At 39.8% G+C, this 19,724-nt stretch overlaps 2 protein-coding genes across 2 annotated transcripts; one reads left to right on the top strand and one right to left on the bottom strand.

Annotated features, from left to right (window-relative positions):
* Window positions 1–1,637: 1,637 nt before the first annotated feature.
* On the top strand, window positions 1,638–2,357 carry LOC120144572 (putative [ribosomal protein S18]-alanine N-acetyltransferase). Its single transcript, XM_039158612.1, has 2 exons — window positions 1,638–1,955; window positions 2,097–2,357. Exons 1-2 carry the CDS (start codon window positions 1,691–1,693, stop codon window positions 2,324–2,326), a joined length of 495 nt encoding a protein of 164 aa, XP_039014543.1. The 5' UTR covers window positions 1,638–1,690; the 3' UTR covers window positions 2,327–2,357.
* A 649-nt stretch (window positions 2,358–3,006) lies between these two features.
* On the bottom strand, window positions 3,007–4,475 carry LOC120144830 (bifunctional epoxide hydrolase 2-like). Its single transcript, XM_039158790.1, has 5 exons — window positions 4,356–4,475; window positions 4,037–4,251; window positions 3,778–3,954; window positions 3,467–3,705; window positions 3,007–3,367 (listed from the first exon to the last, which is right to left on the bottom strand). Exons 1-5 carry the CDS (start codon window positions 4,423–4,425, stop codon window positions 3,118–3,120), a joined length of 951 nt encoding a protein of 316 aa, XP_039014721.1. The 5' UTR covers window positions 4,426–4,475; the 3' UTR covers window positions 3,007–3,117.
* Between the last annotated feature and the right edge of the window lie 15,249 nt (window positions 4,476–19,724).

Raw genomic sequence — 19,724 nt, 5'->3', positions numbered from 1 at the left:
AATAAAAGTAATATTTTTTAATAATTATATTATTTATGGTGGATCGGATTAAATTCAGACTTTATCTAAAAAAAACATGGCAGCGAGTTAGATAGAAAGTAAATATTTTTCTATCGGATTCAGATAGGCCTGTAAATGAATTGAACGTTCAGCGAACCGTTCATGAACCGTGCGACGGGAAGTTCGTTTATGTGCGTTTATTTATTAAATGAACGAACATAAACAAGATTTTGTGTTCGTTTAATTAAATGAACGAACATGAACATAGGTCTCGTTCGTTCATTTACGTTCGTGAACGTTCGGTTATGTTCGTTCGGTTATGTTCGTTCGATTATGTTCGTTTATGTTCTTTCATTTATGTTTAACCCAATCTTCTTAAATCAATTTTGGTGACCAATTTGTAAGTATCTTAAAAATATTAATTAATCTGATATTCTGATGACCAACTATATAATTAACCCAATTTATTTGGAAACGATCGCTGAAAGCTTCAAAACAATTTATATTATAATGCAATCTGAAGTTTTACAGGTTTGTTTTCATCTCTTTCTCTGTTTTATTTGGCTTAATAGTTGATATGTAAAGTTATTGCGGGTATCATTACATCTAAAACTCAAGAAAACATCATACTTCTTTCTAGAAATAGATGTGAAGATAAAGGTAACAATCGGAAGTATATGAGCATCATTAAAGAGAAAAATATATAGAATTTGCCAGAAAACAAAACAAAGGTTTCTATGTAATTTCTGAAAAAGAGTGTAATAGCGGAAGTAATGAGTTTTACAGGAAGAACCCATTAATAAGTAGAAAAATACTTTGACAATGAACTTTTGTTTTCATAGTTCTTGTGTGACCTTTAGTTGTGGAGTACACTTTAGGTACGTTAAAATTTTGAATGGTGGTTTAGCAATAATATCAGTTATGATATGTAGCATCGAAGGGATTTCGGATCTATATTATTGTCTTGTAGTCCAATTTGTACCGTTCGAAATCTTCATGCTGTTAAATTTTCTACTCTGTCAACGGAAATGACCATTATTAACAAACCTCACTAAATTCTGACATTAATGTCACAAAACTTTTAGCCGACAAATTTATTAGAATAACGTAGTGGAAAATGATTGTTCATATGTAATCATGGACCACTAAGATAAATGTTATAGCGTTAAATTAAAGTCGTGTGAATCATTTAATATTTTTAAAAGATCGATCGAAATATTTGATATCTTCAAACATTTCATCACTGCTAATCAGTTCTTACGCTATTTATCACTGTAGATTTGGTTGATTTGCATTGTCAACTATTTTTCATGAAAGAATAATGGAAGGTAGGGTCTCTAACGTTGATGTTTGTTTATGTTCGTGTTCATTTATGTTCGTGTTCGTTTATGTTCGTGTTCGTTTATGTTTGTTTATTTATTAAATGAACGAACATGAACAAGTTATATTCCTTAATAAACGAACATGAACAAAAAAAATTTTGTTCGTTTATGTTCGTGTTCGTTTATATTCGTTTATTTATTAAATGAACGAACATGAACATACCTCCGTTCGTGTGCGTTCGGTTCGTTTACATGCCTAGATTCAGATCGTTGAGTCGAATCAGATAGATCAAAAATCCGACCCGACTTATGGCCATCCTTAGGCTATGAATCCCAGTTAAATCTACAGCGAAGACATCAGATCGGAAATGGAAAACAGCATGGATAAGGTGGCCGTGGTGGTGGTGGAGCTCCATAGAAACTCAAAAAGTTTCGCAAATATAGTAGAAAATATCGTGAAACTGGAAAAGAAGATTTTCCCAAAGCACGAATCACTTGCTAGATCCTTTGATGAAGAACTGAGTAAAAACAACAGTGGATTGCTTTACCTGATGGATGTTCATGGAGAGGTTATCGGCTATGCTATGTATTGTTGGCGCTCTTCACTTTCTGCGTCCATAACAAAACTTGCAGGTTCATATTCCCTGTTCTCTTCACTTTATTCAAGCATTGGCTTCGCCGATAACATGTTCGGTAAAAGTCCCAAGTCAAACTTATATGCTCTTCTCTTTGTTTATCTACTCTGTTTTATTTGTTTCTGCATACCCGAAACAGTGAAGGAGAGTCATAGAAGGCAAGGCCATGGGGAGGCATTACTAAAAGCAGCAATTCTGAAGTGCAGGACCAGAAACGTCCATCGGATATCACTTCACGTTGATCCTTTGAGAATTGCTGCCATGGGTCTTTACAAGAAGCTTGGTTTCCAAGTTGATAGCTTGATCAAGTCTTACTACACACCTAACAGAGATGCCAACAGAATGTACTTGGATTTTGATTCCAGCTAAGTGCATCAAAGCTTGCAAACATTTTCCTTTTCAAGCTAAATGATATATATATGTATTAAGAAGAAGAAGAAATAGCAGATTCAAGGATTCATGTTTTTTCTAAATTAAGAAAAAGGGAAAGCACGTTTCTTGGACGGACTTAAACAAATTCTATATAATGATATTACACGGTAGACGTGAATTGTTATAGGATAAAACAAGGCACAAAGATTAGCGCAAAAGCATTTGCTTGATCCGTCTCTTAAGCTTATATCAGAAAATTTCAAATTATCATATGTTTTAATATAAATTTCATTTGTCTTTTCTATTGATAATCTGTTATGATCCTTTAAAATATTATAAGTTCATCCTCCTAAAATTTAATAAATTTTTCTCCTAACATAAAATGCTATGTCCATCCCTACTTATATCCAAGGGAGAGAGGCAGGGAGTGATAACCTCTATTCCCTGTTTGAAGGGATTGAGCCCTTAGGGTCCAGATTCCCGGCATAGAAACTCTAATTTGTAAATTAGTACAGTAACCAGTAGGTATTGCTTGTCCACTTTTCTGGAACAAATATGCACTTGGATAACACTTGCAATGGAGTATTTGCAATTATGAGATGGGTTGAACCATCTATTAGTTTCGGATTGTTTGGCAGCACACTTCAGGCTTCAAATGTTTATACTAATGTTCTGAAACTACAAAGATTCTTCTAATACATTAAAATTTGACAATCACCTCTTATATTCTCATTGCAAACGTAGGCTTCAACTATGCGAAAATGCAGGTAGCTCATGTTGTTCTTCCTTTATTTGCTGTGTTTGTTGAGGAAGGAGATGATGAGTTGATTCACCTCCTCAGGAAGCTGTTCTTGGACAAAATGAGTCCCTTCTGAAGAAAATGTGACCTCCAAATTGGGCACAAACTCCTTGACTTTGCCAGTCTTGATGTAGTCTTCCAGCCCTGGGAATTTCATAATATAGTCTTTCTCTCCCATGACCAATAGTCCAGGAGCTTTGATTTTATCATCATCCAGCCCACAGGACAGCATCACGGTCCTACAAGTAATGACGATATATTTGAGCAAAAATACAATCAATTATATGAAACTAGATTGGTTTGACTATAGCTCCATGGATCTCAACGCTTCAGCTTACCTGTATGGAACTTGCAGTGCAGTACGGAATCCGCTTTTATCGTATAAAGATCCATACTCTGAAATATCTTCCTCGCTCAGCCATGGCGGTAGAGGAGCAGATGAATCAACCAAATCCATGATCTCTTGATTATCAGAAGCTGCAACTGGGAGTTCACTTCCGGAGAACATAATATAAATCTTGCGTACTACTGTCTTTGTGTCGAAGCGGCCGAAATCAGCTTCAGCTCTCCCCGGTATCTGTAGGGAAGGGAATTTACAGCACACAACATGACAGACATGACAAAGTGGAGCTTAATTTTTAGTACTCACCAGCCATCTTAGCAAGTAAAAGCCTGATGGAACGAGAGGAAGTTGTGTTTGGAGTGGAGAGAAGCCTGGTAAAAGGAAAGGAACGCCTAGTAAGGTGATAGTAGACACTCTTTCAGGGTGAAGTACGCCCACCATGGTGGCTACGAAGGCCCCGAAATCCTTGGAAACAAGATGTGCCTGGTTTCAACGGTTGAAAAAGATGAACATATGTGCCGGGATCGAGTCCTGTAACAAATCAAAGTCGATAAAAAAACGGTACCTTACTGATGCCTAAAGAGTCGAAAAGGGCAACGACATCATCAACAAAGTCATTAAAGGTTGCCCTCTCTGGTTCTGATGGATGGTCTGAGAGTCCATAGCCCCTAAAATCAAAAGAAATAGCTCGGTAGCCGGCATTAGCCACACCAACCATCTGGTGCCGCCATGAATACCAAATTTCAGGGAATCCATGCATGAATACCACCACCTTAGGACCTGCACGCGCCCACAAATCCCCATAATCGATGGGGAACAAGTTATATCTACTAGGAATAATTAGGCAAAATAAACAAGTTGAGCAGTATTAAGTCATTTCTGACCAGTTCCAATCTGGGCAACATGAAGCTTCAGTCCTTTAGCTTGTTCATGGCTGTGCTCTATCTTTTCCATTGTTTAGAGAGGTGGATCGAGTGGAGTGAGACTGGTATGAAAGCCTTTCGAGGTATCTGTAACCCGAGCCTTTCATCAAAAAGAAATGGTTGGTTGTAATTTAATATTACTATATTCCTTGAAATCTTTAATTGATCTCACACGTGAACTGCATGGAATGGTTTATTGTCGATTGCTCGACGCCTATTGGTAAAGTGCACTGCAGGAAATTCAACTGAAATTAATTAATAATAAAAATGTTGATGCAAACCCTTCAATTTTGACAAGAGTTTTATTTGATCCAAGCTTTTCGTACATACTTTATCAATTGGTTCAACGTTTTTTTTCTTCTACAATTACAACATAGAAGATAAGGTACAATTTGTCACAAATTCATTTGCAGATTTTATCTTTTATTGGTGGAGGTATCTTGACCCTGAGTAGAAACATAAATTTATGCATTCTTCATTTGACTTGGCGTACATCATGAGAAAATAATTTTTGACTATTAAATATTATTGATTTGAACACTATACACTCACATGATTGAATATGTTAAATTATTATAATCAATTCAATATGTTAAAGCTTTACATATTGAAGACACTAAATTCCGTTATTTAAACGTTATCATATTATATAATATATTATATAATATATTCATACATATATAATATTTACATATTTATCCTTTTTATCTCAGGCCCAATTGGTGCTCAAACCCAAACAGGACTGGTCCAGCTAGGGTTTTGGGAACCCTAGCTTCACACACTCCATCAGCGCCGTTCTCCCCCTTTGAAAACTCAGCGCCGCGCAGCAGTCCCAACTCCCGAGTTTCACGGCCGCACGCCTCCTTTCACAGTCATTTCTCGCATGTTCAACAAGCACAACGACGTGAGTTACAAGGATACATCCACAACCAACCAAGCAGTGATTTAGTCCAAATAAAATGCTAGAAAATCGGGACTAAGACTAGTATTCTTAGACTATAAATACATGTAAATTGAACATGATTGGGGAGGGATAGGAGAAATATCAGAGAGCTTTAGGCACAAATACCAGAAAGCATACGAAACAAATAGATAGCTATTTCAAAGTACTCTTGTACGAATTTCAAAAGAAATAAAGGTATTTGTTTTTTTCTTCTTTTCTTTCTTTTACCTTCGATTCATTATGTACTCGGCTTGCATGTGGTTAGGCCTGTAAATGAACTGAACGTTCAACGAACCGTTCATGAACCGTGCGGCGGGAAGTTCGTTTATGTGCGTTTATTTATTAAATGAACGAACATGAACAAGATTTTGTGTTCGTTTAATTAAATGAACGAACATGAACATAGGTCTCGTTCGTTCATTTACGTTCGTGAACGTTCGGTTATGTTCGTTCGGTTATGTTCGTTTATGTTCGTTCAGTTATGTTCGTTTATGTTCATTCATTTATGTTTAACCAATTTGTAAGTATCTTAAAAATATTAATTAATCTGATATTCTGATGACCAATTTATGTTCCTATATTCATTTTCCCCCTTTTTTCCCAAACCCTAGTGTTCACTGGAGAGTAGAGACGATCGCTGGAAGCTTCAAAACAAGTTATATTATAGTGCAATCTGAAGTTTTACAGGTCTGTTTTCATCTATTTCTTTGTTTTATTTGGCTTAATAGTTGATATGTAAAGTTATTGTGGGTATCTTCACATCTAAAACTCAAGAAAACATCATACTTCTTTCTAGAAATAGATGAGAAGATAAATGTAATAATCGGAAGTATATGAGCATCAGTAAAGAGAAAAATATATAGAATTTGCCATAAAACAAAACAAAGGTTTCTATGCAATTTCTGAAAAAGAGTGTAATAGCGGAAGTAATTGGTTTTCCAGGAAGAACCCATTAATAAGTAGAAAATACATTTTGACAATGAACTTTTGTTTTCATAGTTCTTGTGTAACCTTTAGTTGTAGAGTAGACTTTAGGTACATTAAAATTTTGAATGGTGGTTTAGCAATAATATCAGTTACAATATGTAGCATCGAAGAGATTTCGGATCTATGTTATTGCCTTGTAGTCCAATTTGTACCGTTCGAAATCTTTATGCTGTTAAATTTTTTACTCTGCCAACGGAAATGACCATTATTAACAAACCTCACTTAAGTCTGACATTGATGTCACAAAACTTTTAGCTAGCGAATTTATTAGAATAACGTAGTGGAAAATGATTGTTCATATGTAATCATGGACCACTAAGATAAATGTTATAGCGTTAAATTAAAGTCGTGTGAATCATTTAATATCTTTAAAAGATCGATCGAAATATTTGATATCTTCAAACATTTCATCACTGCTAATCAGCTCTTACGCTATTTATCACTGTAGATTTGGTTGATTTGCATTGTCGACTATTTTTCATGAAAGAACAATGAAAGGTAGGGTCTCCAACGTTTATGTTCGTGTTCATTTATGTTCGTGTTCGTTTATGTTCGTGTTCGTTTATGTTCGTTTATTTATTAAATGAACGAACATGAACAAGTTATATTCCTTAATAAACGAACATGAACAAAAAAAAAATTGTTCGTTTATGTTCGTGTTCGTTTATGTTCGTTTATTTATTAAATGAACGAACATGAACATACCTCCGTTCGTGTGCGTTCGGTTCGTTTACAGGCCTACATGTGGTTCTCGTTGCTTGGTTTCGTTGTTTTGCTCCGAAAGACACCAAATAGAACCATTTTCGGCCGATGAACGGGAAGTTCTTCTAGATCTGTCTTGTTAGATCTAGTAATCCCGAGGCCCGATCTAAAAAAAACTATCCGGATTTTTGGAAAACCAGAGGAAAAGAGCTTTGAAAAACAAAAAAAAAGGGTTTTGCCGCCGATGAACGGCGGCCGTCGCCGTTCAGCGGCGGCGGCGCAAGGTGGCCATCGGCCGTTTTCTGGATTTCATGGTGATCGTGTTCTTCAATTGAAGAACACGGTTGAATGTGGAGAGGAAATGAGAGAGAGATGAGTGATTCGGCTAAGGAGAAGAAAACAAATGAATATTTTAAAACAATTTTAAGTTATATACTAAACCCAAATCCGCGTGTTTTTCTTAACAAAAGGAGAAACTACACGTTTGGTCCTCTCGTTTTGTTTAAGAGCTCGATTTGGTCCCTGATTTCAATTTTGAACTCAATTTTCATTAAGATTCAGTCTCTGTTTCTGATTTTCTTTTAATTCGGCCACCCAAGTTTGTTTTATTTTATTATGATCCTTTATATATATACATTTATATACATTGTTATAGTATACTATATTTTTTAGTTTTTTATTTATGCTATAGTATATTATATTTTATGTATAGATATTATTTATATTTCTTTTTCGTTCTTTATATATTTTATTCTATTGCATATATTTTTCTTACATAAATTTTTATATATGTTTGTATTATTTTTCCTATTTTTATCTATTTATTTGTTCATATTCTTATTCCATTTTTTTCTCTCTTTATTTTTTTCTTTATATTTATTCATATTGCTGTGTGTACCTTGTTATTTTCTTTATTCTGTCTGGTTGCCTCATATCTTTCCTAGTACTTTTATCCTCCATGTCTTCATTTTTATTTATATATGTATATTAACCGTTTTTTTCTACTTTCCTCATTTTATTTTACAACCTTTTTTTACGTTCTTTGACTTTTAAAGGGTTCATTTTCAATCAATCAGAGGTAAGCAATTAGGATAGTTATTTTACCTTTTTAATTTAAACTTTCTATTTTCTTAATCTAAGACAACTGGAAATTATGTAGTACCGAAAGGGCGGTTCAAGGGTGCTAATCATTCCTTGATCGTAACTGACCCCCGAACCCGACATATCACTGGTAAGATACAGATCAGGTAAGACCTAGGGTATCCGATCAACCCTTTATTTTAAAATAAATGATCGGTGGCGACTTCAGTCCATATTTTTCAAGTCGAAGCCCAATTCCGGGGCCCAACCGAAAGACGGTTGCGACAGCTTGGCGACTCCGCTGGGGACACAGGTAAGTGAGTCAGGCTAAGGTAATTTCCAGTTGTCTTTTTAATGGAAAGGGTAAGTTTAAATTTTAAGGTAATATTTTGATCCTTATTACTTATTTTTGATTATATTTTTTTCGAGTAAATAGTTGGACTGACCGTTTTCTAATGATTAAAGCTTTCCAAGCATTTTTCATCTAAGGCTCTAAACCCGAGCTCTGAACCCGTTTTAAGTGGGGTTGAAAGCGACGCCTTTGTGTGAATTTATTCACCGTATGGGCCTAGCAAGTAGCCTTCGAGATTCATATACCTTATGCCTTCGTGTGAATTTATTCTCCGTATGGGCATAAGAGAATGTGTCCTCTCGAGTTTAACTTAGTCCACACAAGCCTGTGATGGGTTTCAGACTAAGGGTCTGGTCGGTCCAATGGGGCGCCAGCAAGGAGAACTCGAGTACCGTTTTTAGAACCTAAACCGGGAGACTTTGAATAAATAGAGCCTACCCCAAAACCACATTCCAAAACCTAGGACATTTCTTTTCTAACCTTTTTTTTGTGTCCTTATGTTTTTTCCTTTACCAATTATTATTTTTTATTTATTTTTATTTATTTCTATTTTACTAACCTTTTGCCTTTGTGTTTGTTTTTAGCATTTGCATCATAACAAGAGGCCATTGATCCCTAAAAAGGTGTTTATTAAAACTCAAATAATCTGAATTCATGGACAAAGGTGTTGTAATACAAGAGATTGAAAACGCTGAGGCACGACTATGGTCCGAGAAGACTCAAAGTGAAAAGGGATACAGTCTTCAAGGAAGCTATGTGTCAGAGTTGGTTCGCTACACCCCTATCAGCCTAAAACAGAACAATGTACAAGAGCTTCGAGATATCTGGGACAGTTGGAAGAATGATCGGAGACAGAAGTTCAGCCAACGGTACGGTGACATTGCACTCTTGCTTCATGTTAAGACTGATAAGCCCTTAATCAGAGCCATGGTTCAATTCTAGAACCCGGGATATAGTTGCTTCACTTTTAACCAAGAGGACATGGTGCCCACCATCGAAGAATACACTACACTGCTGCATTGTGAAAGCATCAAGCTTGAGCGAGCCTACATTAAACACATCAAAAGCCAGCCCTTCAAGAATACACTGGCCAAAGTTGCAGGAGTAGATGAGAAATGGGTAATCGATCGGACTCAGCGTAGAGGCAGTGGAGAAGGAATTGAATGGATTCACATAAAGCAACTAATGAAAAACCACCCTGATGAGTGGAAGACTATAGACCTTTTTGCACTGGGTCTGTACGGTTTGATCATCTTTCCGAAAGCTTTGGGTTGCATTGACGCTGCTATGGTGGAACTATTTGAGCAACTTTCTAAACGAGTTAACCCAGCACCAGCCATCTTGGCCGAGACCTTTCGATCTCTCAACCATTGCCGAAGAACTGGCGGAGGAAGATTCACCGGGTGCATTCAGTTCCTTCAGGTCTGGATTCACAACCACTTCTGGAAGACTAACGGGGTTGCCTACCGCCGTTTCAGCACCACCTATTCACCTCTAGGTGAATTTATCACCTTAAAATGGCATGAAGGCGCCTCGAAGGAAAAATGAATGAAGGTCTTTACGCATCTTCAGGACTGGGATATTGTCTGGAGAGCCCCCTGGCTATTTCTCAGTGACGTTCTTTTCTGATGTGGTGACTCTGACACTGTGACCTTACTTGGACTTTGGGGAGCAGTCGGGTATGCTCCGTTATTAGCACTTAGACAGTATGGAGCACGCCAGTTTGTCCCAGCAACATGCGGGTTGGCTAGGTCAGAGTTTGATTATCACGGCGACATCTATAAGAAGATGATCAAAGAAGCAGCCGATTCGTGGAGGAAAGTATTCCGGATGGATGTTGTAGCTGCCAGAAGCATGCTCACTCCGGATTATGTGGAGTGGCGAAGATTGAGAAAGAATGACAACATCCCTGTGTCAGACTGTGATGACACCCGAACCATGGAAGAACATCTAAGGCATGTCCCTTCTGAACTCGAGATAGCCAAGACCGAGTTTGAAGCAGTGAATAGTGAGATGAATCAAAGAATAAAGGAACTTGAAGCCGAGCGCTATCAGTGGAAGCTAGATGCTGACTCTCAGAAAGACCGGGCAAATAAACTGGAAAGAGAACAGAAAAGAGTCTGTTTTGAGTTCGAAGACTTGAGAAAGGGGTATCAAGATAAGGTCAAGGATAACGCCAAATTGAAGGTAACCTCTGAATACTGGAAAGACGAAGCTCATACCCTGAAAAGGAAGTTTGAGGGGCCTGATGAGAAAGCTTGGAAGGAACAGATGAAGACTGCCCAAAGACGCTTGGCAGATAGTCAATATCAGAACCAGCGCTTGAGAGTTCGGGTAGCTGACTTAGAAAAACAGCAGGAGAAAGATGGCAAGATAATAGTTGAGTTAGAAGCTATTGTAGATGGATTCAAGAGGCAAGCAAACGAGCTTCATATGGTGCCCTTCGACGGAGGTTTACAATGGCGTTTCCGTTGGGAACAAGCACAGCGAATGGTGAGGGCCCGAGACGCAATCATCTGAGATTTCCTGGACCAAGTGCAAAAAGCAGCCCGTCATCTTCACGGCCTAGCAAGGGAAGCTGGTGTGGTTCGACAAGGCATTCAACCAGTGACAGATGAAGGCAGAAGACTTGTCAACCTACTGGAAGCTGTTCGGGGTCTAGAGGATTTAGTCCGAATGTACCTTTAATTTGTTTTTATGTCTCTTAAAAGATAAGACATTTTTGTCTGAACAAGGGTTTATTTATAATAATGAACACTTTTCTGGATCAATGCCTCCACTTGCATACATCATGCATTGCATTTCTTGCATTTTATATTTCATGTCTGTTTATTTTATATTTTCCATGTTTTTACATTCGTATTAACTAACAGAACATGTCTCAGACACCAAGCTTACCACCGCAAGCATCAGATACACATCACTCGCACAATACTCGAGCAAAAAAGAGACAAATGGAAGCCAGAATGGAGAAGATCGAAGAGAACATGGCAAGACTCCAAAAGGAATTAGAAGATAAGCTGGCTCAGAACAGTGAAAGTACTCTGGAGTCCATAAAGAAAAATCAGGAGTCCTTGGTCGACCAAATCGTAGCCAAGTTGTCGGGTCTACAATAAGCTAGCGCATCAGGGGGCATTTCTTCCGAGGGGGTGGCCATACCACCAACCCCGCAAGTGGTTATCTCACCCGGAATAATACCCGGGGACGCATCTGCTACTAAAGGGAAAGCAGCACTACCCGGGGACTCATTCGTTACCAAAGCGAAAGTTGCACCTGCTATGAAGATACAAACTTCTACGATCATCCATGACGATCATCCGGATGATTATCATGTCCCAGACTTTGATGAGGAAGATAAAGCCAAAAAGATGGAAGAAAAGATAAAAATATTAGAAGACCAAATAAAGATGGTCCAAGGAGACCATGATTATTATGGAGTGGACGCAATGGAGCTGAGCCTAGTTCCAGACTTGGTGCTTCCACCAAAGTTTAAAGTTCCTGAGTTTGAGAAGTTCGACGGGAACAGCTGCCCTTCAGCCCATATCACTATGTTCTGTCGAAAGATGACAGGATATGGCGGGAATGACCAACTCCTGATCCATTGCTTTCAGGAGAGCCTGTCCGGTTCAGCTATTCGGTGGTACAACCAGCTTAGTCGAACTCATATCAAGATGTGGAAAGACTTAGCCAAGTCTTTCTTGGAGCAGTATAAGCATATTAACGATATGAGACCAGACCGGGTTATGTTACAAAGCCTAGAGAAGAAACACAATGAGAGTTTCCGACAGTACGCACAGAGATGGAGGGATTTATCTGTGCAAGTTCATCCACCCTTGGATGAAAAGGAAACTAGAAAGTTGTTTGTACAGACCTTGAAGGCACCTTACTTCGGACACTTGGTAGCAATCACGTCGGGAAGTTTCTCAGATTTAGTCATGGTCGGTGAAATGATCGAGTTGGCCATTAAACAAGGAAAGATTGAGGGAGGAGACTCCAGTAAAAAACCTCCCATGAAAAACAAAGAGCGAGAGATCAACAATGTAAATACCTACAACGTCAGCAAGGGGGTTACGATCTCAAGCTCAAATTCCACAGCAGCTGTGCCATCCGGTAGTTCTAGACAGAATCAGAGAGAACCAAGAAGGGAAAGGGAGCAGTTCGAACCCATTCCCATGACATATAAAGAATTATACCAACAGCTCTTCGACACTCATGCAGTGTCGCCTTATCCTATGAATCCAATAAGTCCCCCTTACCCGAAATGGTATGACGAGAGCGCTCACTGCGAATACCATGGCGGTGTGCAGGGGCATTCGATTGAAAGTTGTCTCGCATTCAAGAGACTTGTGCAACGAATGAGAAACAAGAATTGGATCACTTTCAACTCCGGAGCACCAAACGTCGCCCAGAATCCCTTGCCCAATCATCAGGAGACAGGAATCAATGCCATTACTACTGAAGGGGGAATGAGAATTAAATCAAGTGTTTCGGAAATTAAATCGCCTTTGGCTTGGGTATGGAGCCAAATGGTAAAAGCAGGATTTCTTGCACCATATACAGATACGACAGAAAATGAAGATGGTAACCATTGTTGTTACCACAACAAAGAAGGGCATAAAGTGCAAGATTGCCCAGAGTTCAGATTGTTAGTCCAGCTCATGATGGATCGAAAGGAGCTGGAGTTTTATGAAGAAATTCAAGAGTCCTTGGAAGCAGATGTTTGTGCCACTGGAGAATCATCAGACAGGGGATTTGGTAGGGGTAGTCCTTTGATAATTACCCCTAAGGCAAGCATGACAGTAACAACACCAGCCAAGGTGGTAATCTCAACACCTCGGCCTTTTCAATATAAGGACAATCGGCAAGTGCCATGGAAGTACGAGTGTCAGGTGAGTACTTCCGGAGGGGGTAATAGTAAAGTGAGGCAAAGACCACTTGAGCCGTTCAAAGAGGATGTGCTAGTTGTCAATGAACCTATAAAGGAGGAAGAAGCTAAAGAGTTTCTCAAGATCTTGAAGCACAGCGAGTACAACATTGTAGAACAGCTCCATAACTTACTTACACGTACTTCAATGCTAGCACTATTTTTAAGCTCGAAAGCACACCGAGAAGCGCTGTTGAATGTCCTTAATCAAACGTTCATACCACAAGACATACCAGTCAGCAAGATGGATCGACTGGTGAACAATATTCAAGCTGATAATCTCATCTCGTTTTCAGATGATGAGATTCCATCCGGAGGAAGATGCCGAACAAAGGCGTTACACATTACTACCTACTGTAAGGGGCACGCTTTACCAAGTGTCTTAATCGATAATGGTTCGGCCCTGAACGTGATGCCTTCAATTACATTGAAGAGGCTACCAATAGATACCTCTCATATGAGAGCTTGTCAGAATGTGGTCCGAGCATTTGATGGGACCAAAAGAGAGGTAATCGGAAAGATCGAGGTACCATTGACCATTGGACCAACCACCTATGATGTTGAGTTCCTTGTGATGGATATCATGCCGTCCTATAGCTGTCTTTTGGGAAGGCCATGGATTCATCAAGCAGGTGCAATACCCTCCACGTTGCACCAAAAGGTTAAATTTGTTATTGACAGAGCCTTAGTAATTATCAACGCTGAGGAAGATATCGTGGCAAGCGTGACCAGGGAGGCTCCATACATCGAAGTAGACGAGGAAGCGGTAGAATGTTCGTTCCGCTCCTTGGAGTTTGTGAATGCCACATTCGTGGCGGAAGGAAAGAGAATCCCAAGACCTCGACTCTCCAAATGCACAAGGATGGAGATCAAGCAAACCCTAGGCCGAGGCGCCAGAACCGGGAGAGGTTTTGGGAAATATTTGCAAGGAATGATCAATCCTGTCCGTCCTATCCCAAAATTAGACCAATTTGGGCTCGGTTTTCAGCCCAGTTATCATGAAAAGAGAAAGGAGATCCAAAAGAACCGGGAGAGAAGGTTGGCCAGATTGACTGGAAACGAACTCCAATGAAAGCCTATGACATTCCCGTCGCTCTTCAGAACATTCAAGTCAGGTGGTTATGTGTTTGAGACCACCATATCCGAGTTAGAAACGGCTCTGGAAGATCTGAACATTAATGCCGTGACCACAGAAGATGTTGACAACGGAGATAGATCCGGGATATGCCCTCTGCCACATGGGTTCGTGCCTAGCAGTTGGTCGGTGGAAGAACTACCTGTGGTTTACAAGAATCTTTCAGAGTAATATTCGAACTATCCCTATTTGCCTATACCCGGGGCAATAGGTGATCTTTTGTAAGGGTGAATAAACATTTTGTTTAAGTTTAATAAAAGATGCATTTTTCTTTTCCATGGCAAACAAAATTTTCTTTTATTTTTGGAATTCATTAGCTATCTCCTTCATTCCAGTACTTCATTTCCAGTTACTCTCAAAGTTAGTTCTTGACCGTTCCATGTGAGATATTATCCTCTCACACATGCACATCTTCCTCCTTTCAGGTTCCCAGATAACGATAATGTGGGCACTGATGATCCTGATCCAGAGGTGGATTTTGAATCAACCATTTGTCTTGGGGAATTTGATGAATGCGATAATCAAGAGGAGTACAACTTGCCTACCGAATTATTGAGAATGATAGAAAAAGAAGAAAAGCAAATACTGCCACATGAGGAGGCGATCGAAATCTTAAATTTAGGCACTGAGAAAGATCGAAAGGAAGTTAAAATCGGCACAACTCTTTCGACTGAAGCAAGAAAAAACCTGATAGTCTTACTTCAGGAGTACGGAGATGTGTTCACTTGGTCGTATCAAGACATGCCGGGACTAGACACATATATGGTAGTTCACAAACTGCCAATCAAACCAGAATTCAAACCTGTGCAGCAAAAACTGAGAAGAATACGGCCAGAAATGCTCCTTAAGATCAAGGAAGAAGTCAAGAAGCAATTTGATGCCGGTTTTCTCCAAGTAGCCAAATACCCGGAGTGGGTGGCCAACATAGTGCCTGTGCCGAAGAAGGACAGGAAAGTACGTATGTGTGTCGATTACCGGGACCTTAACAAGGCAAGTCCCAAGGACAACTTTCCTCTGCCACACATAGACACTCTGGTGGACAACACGGCCGGGAACGCCTACTTTTCATTCATGGATGAATTTTCGGGGTACAATCAGATCAAGATGCACCCCGAAGACATGGAGAAGACCACTTTCGTCACAATGTGGGGAACTTTATGTTACAAAGTGATGCCTTTCGGATTAAAGAATGTTGGGGCAACATATCAGAGAGCTATGGTAACCCTGTTCCACGACATGATGCACCAAGAGATCGAGGTTTATGTCAACGACATGATTGTCAAGGCACAGACCGAGAATGAACATGTCGAGAATCTGAGAAAGCTCTTCCAGAGATTGAGGAAATTTCGGTTACGACTGAACCCTAGCAAGTGTACCTTCGGGGTGACATCCGGGAAACTATTAGGCTTTATAGTCAGCAGAAAAGGCATTGAGGTTGATCCTGATTAGGTTAAGGCTATCCAGAGTCTACCTCCTCCACGAACACAAAAGGAGGTCCGAGGTTTTTTAGGAAGATTGAATTACATAGCCCGGTTTATATCTCAGTTAACTGACAAGTGTGATCCAATCTTTCGCCTTCTCCGAAAAAATAGCCCTGGAACATGGGATGAAAACTGTCAGATTGCATTTGAGAAGGTAAAAGAGTACCTGTCCCACGCTCCTATCCTGATGTCCCCTATCCCATGAAAACCTATTTTCTTGTATCTCTCCATATTCGAGAGCTCCATGGGGTGTGTCCTAGGTCAACATGACGAGTCCGGGAAGAAGGAAAGAGCCATCTACTACTTAAGCAAAAAGTTCACCGATTGCGAGGTCCGATATCCTCTTATGGAGAAGGTTTGTTGTGCTCTGGTCTGGGCTACAAAAAGACTCCGACAATACATGTTGTATCACACCACTTGGCTGATTTCCAAGTTAGACCCATTAAAATACATGATGGGTGTACCTGCTCTATCCGGAAGGTTAGCCCGATGGCAGATGCTTTTGTCTGAATTCGACATCGAATACGTGAGCCAAAAAGCGGTAAAAGGCAGTGCCATATCTGATTTTTTGGCAAGCAGAACTGATGAGAGCTATGAACCGCTGGACTTTGATTTCCCAGATGAAAACTTGATGGCCATATCTTTAGAAGAAGCAGATACTTCAACAGACAGCTCCTGGAGAATGCATTTCGATGGAGCATCAAATGCATTAGCACATGGCATCGGGGCAATCCTGATTTCTCCGGAAGGGAGTCATTACCCATTTACCAGCAGACTAAACTTTGATTGCACCAATAACATGGCTGAATATGAAGCATGCGTCTTGGGAATTCGGGCTGCATTGGGGCAAAATATAAAGACTTTGCGGGTGTATGGTGACTCAGCTTTAGTAATCTATCAGCTCCGAGGAGAATGGGAAACTAAGGATATAAAACTATTAGAATACCGGAGACTAGTGCTGGATCTACTCGAAGAGTTCGACGAAGTCACCTTCCACTACGTGCCTAGAGAAGAAAATCAGATGGCTGACGCTTTAGCTACATTGGCAGCCGCATTCAGGGCTGGTGGGGAGTCTGAAATGATACCAATTAACATGCAGTCGTATGAGTACCCAGCTCATTGTTACCAAATTGAAGAAGTGAAAGACACTAAGCCTTGATACTACGACATTCTGCAGTATATCAAGCATCGGAGTTATCCAGAAAAAGCCACTGAAACCGATAAAAGAACCCTTAGAAGGTTGGCAGCTGGATACGTCCTTGACGGAGAGGTTTTATACAAGAAAAGCCATAACCAAGTTCTGTTAAGGTGCGTCGATGCTGAAGAGGCAAAAATGATAGTGGAAGAAGTACATGATGGAGTTTGTAGAGCACATGCAAATGGGCATATGATGTCAAGACAAATAATGAGATGTGGATATTTTTGGTCCACACTGGAAAGCGGTTGCATCAACAATGCTAGGAGATGTCATAAATGTCAGATTTATGGAGACAAGATAAATGTTCCACCCCATCCGCTTCATGTAATGACGTCACCATGGCCTTTCTCTGTGTGGGGCATGGACGTTATCGGGCAAATCCATCTGAAGGCTTCGAATGGTCACCATTTTATTCTCGTAGTAATTGACTATTTCACGAAATGGGTAGAGGCTGCGTCATATGCCAGTGTCACTCAATCCACTATTTGCAAGTTTCTGAAGAAAGAAATTATATGTCGGTATGGTCTACCTGAAAGGATTATCACCGATAACGCAACAAACTTGAACAACAAGATGATGAGTGCTGCTTGCGAACAGTTCAACATAAAACATCACAATTCCACTGCTTACAGACCAAAGATGAACGGAGCAGTAGAAGCAGCAAACAAAAACATTAAGAAGATAGTGGAGAAAATGACTGAAACTTACAAAGATTGGCATGAGAAGTTACCTTTTGCTTTGTTCGCTTATAGAACCTCGGTACGAACCTCAACTGGGGTAACTCCGTTTTCACTAGCCTATGGAATGGAAGCAGTCCTACCCATTGAAGTCGAGATTCCGTCTCTTCGGGTCTTGACAGAAGTCAAACTAGACAATGTAGAGTGGGTACAATCTAGATATGATCAGCTTAATCTGATAGAGGAAAAAAGACTGAAAGCCATTCATTATGGTCAAATCTATCAGAAACGAATGATTCCGGCACATGACAAAAAGGTGCGCCCGAGAATATTCCGCGAAGGGGATCTAGTGCTAAAAAGAATTTGGCCAGTCCAGAAAGATTTCCGAGGAAAATGGACGCCAAATTGGGAAGGACCTTATGTCGTGAAAAAGGCTTTCTCTGGAAGAGCCCTCATCCTGGCTGAAATGGACGGACCTGAACTGCCACATCCCATTAACTCGGATGCAGTCAAGAAATACTTCGCTTAGGATGAAAACACGAAAGGGCGCCCGAAAAAAAAAATGTTTAGGGTGAAAACCCGAAAGGGCGCCCTAAATTAAAAAAAAATATAGAAAGACAAACAAAAGAAGAGAAAATAAGGTGGGTTCAAGATGAAAACCCGCAAAGGGAGTCTTGCAACCAAGGATGGGTCCAAGTTGAAAACCCGGAAAGGGCGATTTGGATATTAACGGTGGAAACATCCCGGCACATGAATCTTCTACGAACTCAACAAATCGGAGAAATGTTGTACCCTCCCAAACGTTGTCGCATTTTCAAAGATCCTTTGGCAAAGGCTGCATTCAAGGTCACCAAACGCCTTTTCAACTCAGAAATGCCCACATTATCGAGATTTAAGACATTTATTTACACATCATCGTGTATTCGTTTTCTAGAATGTTTGCCATGTATTATTTGTTCTTCTCCTCCCTCATGAATAAAGGCAATCTTTCCTCTAATTCCTTCTGAGTATCTTGAATTAGATTTAAACCTAATGATTTATTTATTTTTTGTGAAAGATAATCGCATATTACTGTACAAAGATTCATTGAAAAGTACAGGTACCCAGAAGCCGATCAAGGCTCATGCACATGCTTGAGAGGGTTGAGGAGCATCTCCCAAATCAAAAAAAAAATGTGCACATCAGATTTAAACATTTGAAGAATTCAAGATCCGAGATCGGAACTTCAAGCTTCGAGATTTCTCTCCAGAACCCAGAATAACATATGTTGTATATACATTGTAGGCATACCTAAGAGCATGACATCCATAACATCGCATATACGCATATCTTCAACAAACATTTCTCAAATTCAGGGCCAATTTCAACTTCACAACGAAGGATATTGGACTCCAGACAACGCAAGTTCAACTTCACGACGAAGGGACCGCTGGTTGTCAACAAACATTTCTCAAATTCAGAGCCAATTTCAACTTCACAACGAAGGATATTGGACTCCAGACAACGCAAGTTCAACTTCACGACGAAGGGACCGCTGGTTGTCAACAAACATTTCTCAAATTCAGAGCCATTTTCAACTTCACAACGAAGGATATTGGACTCCAGACAACGCAAGTTCAACTTCACGACGAAGGGACCGCTGGTTGTCAACAAATATTTCTCAATTTCAGAGCCAATTTCAACTTCACAACGAAGGATATTGGACTCGGAACAATACTTGGATTTCAACTTCACGACGAAGGATATCCAATTCTCAGGCTCAACTTCACGACGAATGAGCCATATATAAATTCCAACTTCACAAACAGATTGACTTAACTTCGCGACGAAAGTGTCATCTGTAACACCACA

The sequence above is a fragment of the Hibiscus syriacus genome, unplaced genomic scaffold (genome assembly GCF_006381635.1).
Source record: "Hibiscus syriacus cultivar Baekdansim isolate YM2019G1 unplaced genomic scaffold, ASM638163v2 tig00110890_pilon, whole genome shotgun sequence".
Lineage (NCBI taxonomy): Eukaryota > Viridiplantae > Streptophyta > Magnoliopsida > Malvales > Malvaceae > Hibiscus > Hibiscus syriacus.
Note: the sequence above shows the minus strand (reverse complement) of the source record. Positions and strands in the feature narration are given on the sequence as shown.

Excerpts from the sequence above, each read along its gene's own strand:
- LOC120144572 (XM_039158612.1), top strand. The coding sequence starts at position 1,691 with ATGGAAAACAGCATGGATAAGGTGGCCGTGGTGGTGGTGGAGCTCCAT. Across the intron at positions 1,956-2,096 it reads GTCCATAACAAAACTTGCAG|TGAAGGAGAGTCATAGAAGG; the intron begins GTTCATATTCCC and ends TACCCGAAACAG.
- LOC120144830 (XM_039158790.1), bottom strand. The coding sequence starts at position 4,425 with ATGGAAAAGATAGAGCACAGCCATGAACAAGCTAAAGGACTGAAGCTT. Across the intron at positions 3,706-3,777 it reads TTTACTTGCTAAGATGGCTG|ATACCGGGGAGAGCTGAAGC; the intron begins GTGAGTACTAAA and ends CCTTCCCTACAG. Across the intron at positions 3,368-3,466 it reads GCACTGCAAGTTCCATACAG|GACCGTGATGCTGTCCTGTG; the intron begins GTAAGCTGAAGC and ends CATTACTTGTAG.